Here is a 10273-nt window from a genome sequence, read left to right as displayed (position 1 = left end):
CGGGAAAGCATGCTTGGCCTGCTTACTAGGTTGGCATGCTTCACACACTTCATGCATATAATTGACCTTAAACTTTGGCAAACTTGGAACAATATTTTGGCCCTCCATAGACTTCAATTGTTGTATATTCACATGACCTATGCGCTTGTGCCATATGTCAATATCTGCAATGACACATGTTCCATGCGCAAACATGGCTATCTTTACCTTATTCATACTCAATCCAAAGTAAATATTCTGCCATTTCTGTTACCTTTTGCACCCGGGGGGGTTCACTATGCAAACACTACCTATAGCACGTGCATTCAAGGGGTATTTAAAAATACCCTTATTAATAAATTCTTGTATATTTAACATACCCCTCGTGTATGGATTTTGGTAATGAAACTAACCCTTATGTATGGAAATTTTCACTGTTTAACTAAAAACCCCTTATATATGTAAATATTTATGTAATTCTATCCAAGAAAACACCCCTTCTATTGAACGCACATGCTATCTTACATATTCTTTAGTGGACCCCCCAGGCCTTTGCACCTATTAGCATGATCCTCGCTAACATAGGAGAACACATGCCCCTACATACATAGCCATGGATTACACATGTACACATGAGCATGGAGTAGGAGATATGGATCAAGAAGATAAAATACACAAGATAAACATACAAGCATAACATCATAACATCATAGTGTATTCCATATCCATGTATCACATATTGTGTCTACATGAATCATGTCCATACAATAGTCATATCATGTCATGTCCGATTTTTCAAAAAAGAGGGGCTTTATATAGCCATCCAACCATGTGACTCTTGGGATACCCATGTGTGACTATTGGGCTCCCATATCCTCCACAAGATCTTAACTCTCCTCTAGCCCTCATGTAACCACTTCTTAATGTGACATCATGTGATAACCAAATCCAACAACTCATTAGCCTAAGCTAATGGCATTGATGCTAGGGGATGTCTCTTCCCCTTTGTTTAGTTGGGAGTGTACTATCCCCTATCAATGCCAAGTACATCATGAAAATATTTGAATAAGTGGCTGCTAGAGGGTAAAATGCATGCTACTTCAACTTATACGACATATCATGTAGAACCACAAAAATTGATGGTGGTAGACCAAGGAGATTATGGGAAGATGGTTTCCACCAATCTGATGAAGAGCATACAAGTATATGCTGATGAAGAATCTCATCCATGGACACTCAAGTGTGCTACCTTTTGTGTCAATAGTAACCACATGCTTTCTCTCCATGTGTCTGGGAAGTCAGCTTCATCTCTCAAAGTCCACAAGGTGAGTCCTCCCTTGGGTCCTGAAACTACAACATCCAATAAGTAACTGCATTCTAGAAATCAATACATCATTTTCTTATGCTTTTAATATTTCCATTTTGGTTTTTATTTGTTTCTTTTTCTTATAAGAAACCTGATAGGGTCCTTAGTGAACCTTTTATCTGGACCTCATGCCTTCTCATTGGGTCTTATGGGCATCTTGGCATGTATCTCACTGAGCTTTTTCCTTCGGCTTTCATGCCTCTTTATCTGGGACTTATAGGCGACTCAGTAGGGATCTTTAACTAGGCTTCCTTCGGTCCTCACGTCTTCTCACCTAGGTCTTACAAGCGACTCAGTAGTATCCTCAAGGCAAGACTCTTCTCACCTAGGTCTTACAAGTGACTCAGTAGTATCCTCAAGGCAAGACTCTTCTTCTAGCCCTCATGCCTCATTTTTTCAATATTAATATCAGCAATCGAGACCTCGTTGGGCTTTCTCCGGTCCTCGTGCCTTCTCATTGGGTCTTATAGGCGACTGAGTAGTATCCTCACTAAGCGTCTCCTCGACCCTCGGTCGCGACCTCGCTAGGCTTCCTCCAGACCTCGTGCCTTCTCACTGGGTCATACAGGCGTCTCCTTAGTATCCTAGCTAAGCGTCTCCTCGATCTGGTCGGGACCTCGCTAGGCTTCCTCTGGACCTCATGCCTTCTCACTGCTGGGACTTACAGTCGTCTCCTTAGTATCCCAGCTAAGCATCTCCTCGATCTGGTCGGGACCTCGCTAGGCTTCCTCTGGACCTCATGCCTTCTCACTGCTGGGACTTATAGCCGTCTCAATAGTATCCCAGCTAAGTGTCTCCTGAACCCTCTCATGCTTCATTCTTTCAATATTATTATCATTTTTCCATTGACACCATATTTCAAGACAATACCTCAAGAATTGGCCAATTACTTACCATTCACGTTCATCAGGTCATCCACCTTAAGTTTCCCATGGAGGTGAAGGATGTATTCCATGTACTCCATGGCATGAGATGATTTTGGATCATCAAACCAACATGTCGTATTGCATATGTGTGTTCTTCTTTTTATCCCCACTTTTAGTGTTTGATTTGATCTAAGCCCCTACACTAGTGCAAGACCAAGTGTGCTCCCAACAAGTAGAGCTTGGTGCAATACCAAAGTTCTTGCCGTTCAGACACAAGGGTGCTTGATCTTAACTTTAGTGTTTATTTTATTAAAAACCTCTTGCTTATGTGTATTTCCTGTGCATGGAAAGGCATTATTCCAAGGTTCCCAAGGAGTCATAATAAGCGTATCATCCTCAATGACATAAGGGTTGTCACATCTAGTAGCCCATGCATGTCATCGGCCATGGCTACATCTACATCAAAGAACATATAATCATCCTCCTCCACTATGTGAGGGATAGGATCAAGTGTTACCTGCATGATCTATACATATTAACAAGGGTATTTCCAACTATTATATCTTCCTCAAAACCGAAGTGCAAAATGGCTACATGGATCGTTTCCCCTCGTCTAAGGCTGCCATGGTAGCACATGAATCAAGAACACTCAAGAAGGACACAATGTTTGGCATAACACTTTCAAGTTGCATTCTTTTTAAAGAATTTAGAGCTTTGCTATCTTGCCCATGTTGGGCGTACACCATAATCATGGCATTCTAAAAGAGTGTTCGGACTGAGCATTTGGCCAAACAAAGTCCTCGCACTATCAAGGCTCCCACATTTGCTGTTCTAAGTTTTCGCGCATATAACAAGAGCCATGGTTGGAATTCTTGTAGGCACAACTTTGTCAAACCACGCCTAGGTTTACTCCATGAACTGGTCTCTCTTCATTGCTATCTGGGTGCATTGGTAGAACCAGGGTTTGAACCACCAACATTGATCATTGATCTTGTTGCCCTTCTTCTTGGCCTTTGTCCACTCAACAATTTACTATAAGCAATCCCAAATGTTGAAAGTAATGTAAGGAATGTTCAAAAAAAGAAGAAACTTCAAAAGTTAGTACACACGTGTAGTCTATCTATTCAGGTTATGTATGTGAATAGGTTTTTTTAAATATGTATATATATATATATATCAATTAGTTGCAGATCCTTGGATAAATTTGTAGAAGAAAATGTATTTAAAAAAGATAATCTTACAAAATGGCAGTTGAGAAAAAATCAACGAAGCAAGTTTGTGCACTATATTTTGAATCATTGCACATTAAGTGGATGTGAATAGAATCCACAAATTGTGACAAGTACATTGATGTTACAATTTTTAGTTTTATAAGTTGAGATATCTTGAATAAGGATGAAGACTTATCTATTATTTTTGGGTGGCACACTATGTATCAAGAACACAAAGACAGAATCAATGCATCATGGTGTGCAGAGATATTGATGGATTTTACAGTGACCTATAGTGATTTATGATGATATATTCACAATATTATTATGATGATGTATTGGATAGTTTTGAGTTAAATCTTTTCATTAATTTTTATATTGAAAAAAATGGTTTATTGTGGAGTGTGTGTGGGCTCTATTTTCTACTGAAGTATGTGTGTGTGTGTAATGGAGAATGGAAATTTAATTACAGTTGTGTGAGTTTACACCGACTCTATAATCCTAGTGGAGGGTGGTAGCCTAACCCATGGGATTGGATGGGGTTAGGCTAGGACATACTCGTATTTGGTGTAATTTTTCCTAGCTATATTTAATGTTTAAAGTATCTTGAAAATGAATGTAGAAATAAAAAGATGTACTTTTCGGTGTTTCTAAATAGTGAAAATTGTGTACCTACCTTCAAATCATGCATGCATTACTTTCTTTTGAATTAAACCAATGTATATATATATATATATATAGATATATATATATATATATCAGTTAGTCGTTGACCCCTTGATAATTAGTTACGAACTCCTTTATAATTAGTTGCGGACCCCTTGATAATTTTGACTCAAATCAATATATATGTATGTATATATATATATATCAATTAGTTGTGAATCCCTTGATAATTTTTTAGAAGAAAATGTATTTGAAAAAGATAAGCTTACAAAATGGCACTTGAGAAAAAATCAACGAAGCAAGTATGTGCACTATATTTTGAGTCATTGCACATTAAGTGGATGTGAGCAGAATCCACATATTGTGACAAGTACATTGATGTTACAATTTTTAGTTTTATAAGTTGAGATATCTTGAATAAGGATGAAGACTTGTCTGTTATTTTTGGCTGGCACACTATCTAGGCACACTATGTATCAAGAACACAAAGACAGAATCAATGGATAAACTACTTTAAAAGACCTCGAATTTGTTTTGTTTTTTTTAAGGGGGAGAGAGGGGCGTTGTGATCTAAATTTTTTGTAAGAGAACACAAGGGAGAGTGCAAGAGTTCTTGAGAGAAGGGATATTTACCTGTACAAGAGTTACACGGAATGTACATTCTTCCAAACTCATGTACATTTAACTAGTCTCAAAGCTCATGTACACTTAGTCTCAGCCTCGCCAATGCTGCTCGTAAAACAAATAAAAACATTAGACGTGATGACAAGCAAGTGGTTATGAAATAACGAGATCACAACTTTAAACCTTGAAGGTGTTAAATGAGGGTGGGCATTTAGCCCCATGAAATGAGACCATTGAATGAAAGCAAAACCTTTTTGAATGGGTCTCCCATATTTTTCAAACCTTTCACAATCCCTAAATGGAACCCTTAGACCCAAGAAAGCAATCAAATTTGACCAAATCCACGTAAAAAGGTCTTTTTCATATGCTTTGACTGAATGAGAGCCAAGATACCAAAAAATTTGACCAAATCCACGTAATAAGGTCTTGTGCACGATGCTAGCGTCGTGGAAGTTCTAACCATAAATTCGCTCCCTACCTATGTGTAAAAACGTATGAACAAAGCGATTGTCTTCCATTCCATCTTTCATAATTTCCAGTACTTGTCTTCCATTCCATCTTTTATAATTTCCAGTACTTGTCGTGCCATCTTCGTCCCGTTTTGAGACGTTGGAAGCAACTTGACAGAGCAATATGGAGCAGCGTGGTCTTGCATCCACCCTCTTGGGCTGTACGCTAGTCCTCCTCGTAGCTACTTCAAAATCCTACGCACAGCTTAGCTCTAGTTTCTACGACGCATCCTGCCCGACTGTTGCGAGCATCGTGGAACAAGTGGTGCAGCAGGCAGTGCAGCAGGAGGCCAGGATGGCAGCGTCCTTGCTGCGCCTCCACTTCCACGATTGCTTCGTAAATGTAAGTGTGTAAACTAGTTATAAACGTTGATCAGAAAGCTATACTGCCCCAAGGAAATGAGTAATGATTAAGAGTACAGCTCGATTGCACTGATTTTTAATGCAATGTAGGGATGCGACGGGTCGGTATTGCTGGACAATACAGACACAACGACAGGCGAGAAGACGGCCCCTCCAAACAACAACAGCTTGAGAGGCTTCGACGTGGTGGACAACATCAAGTCCGCCGTGGAGGGAGTGTGCGAGGCGACCGTTTCGTGTGCTGACATTTTGGCGCTGGCGGCCAATGCGTCCGTGACCCTGGTAATACATATTAGGAGCAGACTCGTCACATGAGGAGCCTAATTCAATTAACTATCTCATGACTGCTAGACGTTTAAGACCGATGATTGATGTACGCAGGCCGGAGGACCCTCCTGGACGGTGCTCTTGGGAAGAAGAGATGCAACCACTGTAAGCGCCACAGCGCCTGTGCAGGACCTCCCAAATCCCAACACCGATATCAACACGGTCATCGGCAAGTTCACAGCCGTGGGCTTGTCCACGCAGGATGCAGTTGTGCTCTCAGGTTCAAACTCATTGAATATTGCATGGTGAAGTCTAGTAGAGACTAGAGTACTTTGAAGTAATAATTCCGTTACAATTTGTTGATTTGTGGCCCGCCCATGTGCATTTTCTGTCGTGGCTGCAGGTGCCCATACCATCGGGCGCGCCCGCTGTATCTCCTTCAGCTCGCGCCTCTACAACTTCAGCAACACAGGCAGCCCCGACCCCACCGTCGACTCCACGTACCTGGCCGCCCTGCAGAGCAACTGCCCGCAGAGCGGCGGGGACCCTAACGCGCTCAACTCGCTGGACACAACCACCCCAGACACCTTCGACAACAAGTACTACGCAAACCTGCAGCACAACAAGGGCTTGCTGCAGTCCGACCAAGAGCTCTACTCCACCTCCGGCTCCAGCACCGTCTCGCTCGTGGACACCTACAGTAGCAGCCAGAGCACCTTCTTCAGCGCCTTCGCCCAATCCATGATAAACATGGGGAACATCGGCCCTCTCACAGGCACCCAAGGAGAGATCCGTCTCAACTGTCGGAAGGTGAACGGCTAAGCTCGGTCAACAACATCTACGCGTAGCATTTATAGCTTTGGGCTTGCGCCCGCCGTTCAGGTCGTAGTCGGGAGAGGCGCCCTTCTATCTACTTTGTCGGCTTTTTAGAAAGAAGGCATTACCAGTTTATTGAGAGAGATATCATGTTGTTGCGATTGTTGAGTTCATGGGCTCTATACACAATCATTGGTGGTAATTGCGTTCTTTCAATTACCAGATTTGTTGATTGATTATATTAATTATTGCTCGAGGGTTTCTCTTGTTCTTCAGGAAAACTTTGAGATATAATTTGATGCTCAAGGCTTTTTGTTTGCAGAACACATGTGCACATTCTCTAGATCTCTTGTATAGCTTTGTCTTGTGTGCAGCTTGGATTCATGCAGCTCTTGCTAATTCCTCTTGCGTGCTTTACCTTTCACCTAGCAGCTTTAGTACACCTTTACAATGATCTACGTGGAACACAATCAAAGCCTCTTGTTGTTGATGGTGGGAAATTGGAATTAACATTTCATTTTGATTGGCAAAGTAATGGGCAGTTTCCGTTGGGTCTCTTTTGCTTTTTCCAGCACTAATAATGTCACATTTTGCCACACTAATATCGGTTACCTGGCATTATGCCATAAATATATGCACGTGATGCCCTTGCTTCTCGATAACTCCGTCCGGAGTCTCTTGAGGACGACAAAATTGGTGACAACTCACGTAGAGGTCCCTGTTGGTGGGGAATCTAACACAAAGAGCAATAATTGGTATTATCGCTTTAAAGACCTTCCGCTAATTGACTAGATTGATCACTTTGTTGCGGCATAGTTCTTTGCCCTTGAAGGAAAAAATGTGTGATTACTTGGGGTAGTAGTAAATGTTTTCCATGATGGTGAAGGTGGGAAAGTACGATATTCACTTTCTGGCTCTCATCTATTTTTGGGCTTCTTCATCTAATTAGGTTGATCGATTGCCCAGAGTCAACGAAATCACTTGCAGAGATCATTGTACATGATGAAATGGAGAAGTGACCTGCATGATCCATACATATTAACAAGGGCATTTCGAGCTATTATATCTTCCTCAAAACCAAAGTGCAGAATGGCTACACGGATCTTTTCCCCTCATCTAAGGTTGCCATGCTAGCACATGAACCAAGAACACTCAAGAAGGACACAATGTTTGGCATTACACTTTCAAGTTGCATTCTTTTTAAAGAATCTAGAGCTTTGCTATCTTGCCAATGTTGGGCATACACCGCAATCATGGCATTCCAAGAGAGTGTTCAGACTGAGCATTCGGCCAAACAAAGTCCTTGCATTATCAAGGCTCCCACATTTTTTGTTCTAAGATTTTGCGCATGTAACAAGAGGCATGGTTGGAATTCTTGCAAGCACGACTTTGTCAGACCATGCCTAGGTTTACTCTACGAACTCGCCTCTCTTCAGTGCTATCTGGGTGCGTTGGTAAAACCAGGGCTTGAACCACCAACACTGATCAATGATCTTGTTGCCCTTCTTCTTGGCCTTTGTCCACTCAACAATTTACTATAAGCAACCCCAATTGTTGAAAGTAATGTAAGGAATGTTCAAAAAAAGAAGCTTCTTCAAAACAAAGTTAATACACACGTGTAGCCTATCTATTGAGGTTATGTATATGAATAGGTTTTTTTTTAAGGTGATGACCTTCGAAATTAAGGTATGTATGGTTTTTAACAAAACCACAAAAACTTTTGAAAGATGCCTTTACAAATCTTACTTCATGCTAGCTCCTTGCCAAACAAGTGCAGGAGAGTAGCAGTCCGAGTCAGTGGGCTCGGCTCATTCGCAAGGGCAAGGGCCCGCTCGGCAGCGCTTCCGACATCATTGCAGATGGAGATCCCGTTCACACCCCATTCTTGGTTGGCTTCATCAACAAGTCCTTTGACTTGTGGAAAAGGAGACACAACAGCCGGGGTGGCGGAATTCGGAGAGGGTGGCGCAGGAGCTTGGACCTTTGAGTGTTGCTCTGCAAGAATGATGGAAGGCCCTACGATGTTTGAGGGACACCTGTGAGAGACCCTGAGAGGGAAGCATTCAATAAAGATTGAAGCGATGAGTTCAAATACTGGTTGAGTGAAGAGTTTAAGCATGAGCTGAAGGCGAGCTGGTGGGCAACAGAAGGATGGAGGGATGGGTTGAAACTAGCAAGGCCGTTGTTTGGTTTTAAGCATGTGAGTAGCCTTTGTGCCGCAAGGACGGCGGGGGTAAGGGAATGCTGACATACGATCACTTGATTCAATGGGAGCAATCTAGAAAGTGTGGAGTAGGGCAAATTCGGGGTTGCCCCAACACAATACCCCCAGCCTGGGCCAAAGCTAAATCTGATACATCAAGCTTAGCCTTCTAGCCGCCATCAGAAGTGGCCATTTTACAATGAACTTGATGGCCATCAATGGTCTTGGTAGGCTCTTTGAGGACTTTTTGGGCATACTCTGTAGATTTGTAAATAATGACCCTCCAATGCAGCTACAGACACACAGCCACAACCCATCATCAAGAAGAAAAGAAGCACTTAATGATGCATAATAAAAATATCAAGAACATCAAGAAACACTCCAATATCCCTTGTCATGGGGTTTTGAGAAAAGTAACAAGAAAAGTAACAAACATCATGGGTAATCTAGAATCAAGAAAGAATCATGCATGCTACTAATGTCTCTTCTTTTGCAAGAAATGCATAGGGATTAGGCATTTGGCTTCTAATCAAGAGCTTGTGGGCAAAGATTGAAGCTTCTCATCTTGTCGTGATGGCCAAGTGTTAGCATGATCCTTGCCAACACGGGGGAACACATGCTCCTACATACATGAGCATGGAGTAGGGGGCATGGATTACGAACAAGATAAAAGATAGCGCCCCCCCCTCCTACCACGAAACAAAATCAAAACAAAGTCAAGGTCTTTTAAAAGTGTTTATCCATTGATTCTCTCGTTGTATTCTTGATACAGTGTGCTAGCCAAAAAGAACAGGTAAGGCTTCATCCTTATTCAAGATATATCAAGATATCTCAACTTATAAAACTAAAAATTGTAACATCAATGTTCTTGTCATAATATGTGGATTCTACTCACATCCACTTAATGTGTAATGACTCAAAAGTTATACTTGCTTCGTTGATTTTTCCTCAACTCCCATTTTGTAAGATTATCTTTTTCAAATATGTCTTTTTCTACAAAATTATCTAGGAGTCTGTAACTAATTGATATATATAAATATATATATTGTTAACAATCCTAAGATGGGATTGATCATGGTGATTGACACAAGATTAAGCATAAGAATTAAGGTGGATTAAACCATACAAGAAACTCCATGACTAGAGAGAGAGAGAGAGAGAGAGATTACACACTCAACAATAACTCTATTGCAATACGTTATAAACCATAAAATGATATAGGCTTTCTAGCCTTATCCCACTTTACACATCATCATGCCATGAGGAACCCGCTTTTCCACATTCTTTTATGTGACTCTCAACATTCACACATCTTATGTGGCATTCTTATCCATCCACACACTCAAGATAATATCTAGCACCCCTGGGGTGTGTTCACATACTCAAGCCCAAGATTCACTCTC

General features: G+C 41.4%; 1 protein-coding gene across 1 annotated transcript; it reads left to right on the top strand.

The window, feature by feature from the left end:
* Window positions 1-5203: 5203 nt before the first annotated feature.
* LOC147620248 (peroxidase A2-like) lies at window positions 5204-6799 on the top strand. Its single transcript, XM_086772727.1, has 4 exons — window positions 5204-5564; window positions 5675-5866; window positions 5966-6131; window positions 6255-6799. Exons 1-4 carry the CDS (start codon window positions 5346-5348, stop codon window positions 6671-6673), a joined length of 996 nt encoding a protein of 331 aa, XP_086628853.1. The 5' UTR covers window positions 5204-5345; the 3' UTR covers window positions 6674-6799.
* Window positions 6800-10273: the final 3474 nt, after the last annotated feature.

The sequence above is a fragment of the Cibotium barometz genome, chromosome 32 (genome assembly GCF_041138505.1).
Source record: "Cibotium barometz isolate CiBa-2024 chromosome 32, ASM4113850v1, whole genome shotgun sequence".
Taxonomy (NCBI): Eukaryota; Viridiplantae; Streptophyta; class Polypodiopsida; order Cyatheales; family Cibotiaceae; genus Cibotium; species Cibotium barometz.
This window is presented reverse-complemented; position numbering and strand designations above follow the sequence as displayed.

Bases quoted from the DNA above. Each gene is read 5' to 3' on its own strand.
- LOC147620248 (XM_086772727.1), top strand. From the start codon at position 5,346: ATGGAGCAGCGTGGTCTTGCATCCACCCTCTTGGGCTGTACGCTAGTC. The intron at 5,565-5,674 runs GTAAGTGTGTAA...AATGCAATGTAG, and splicing joins TCCACGATTGCTTCGTAAAT to GGATGCGACGGGTCGGTATT. The intron at 6,132-6,254 runs GTTCAAACTCAT...TCGTGGCTGCAG, and splicing joins GGATGCAGTTGTGCTCTCAG to GTGCCCATACCATCGGGCGC.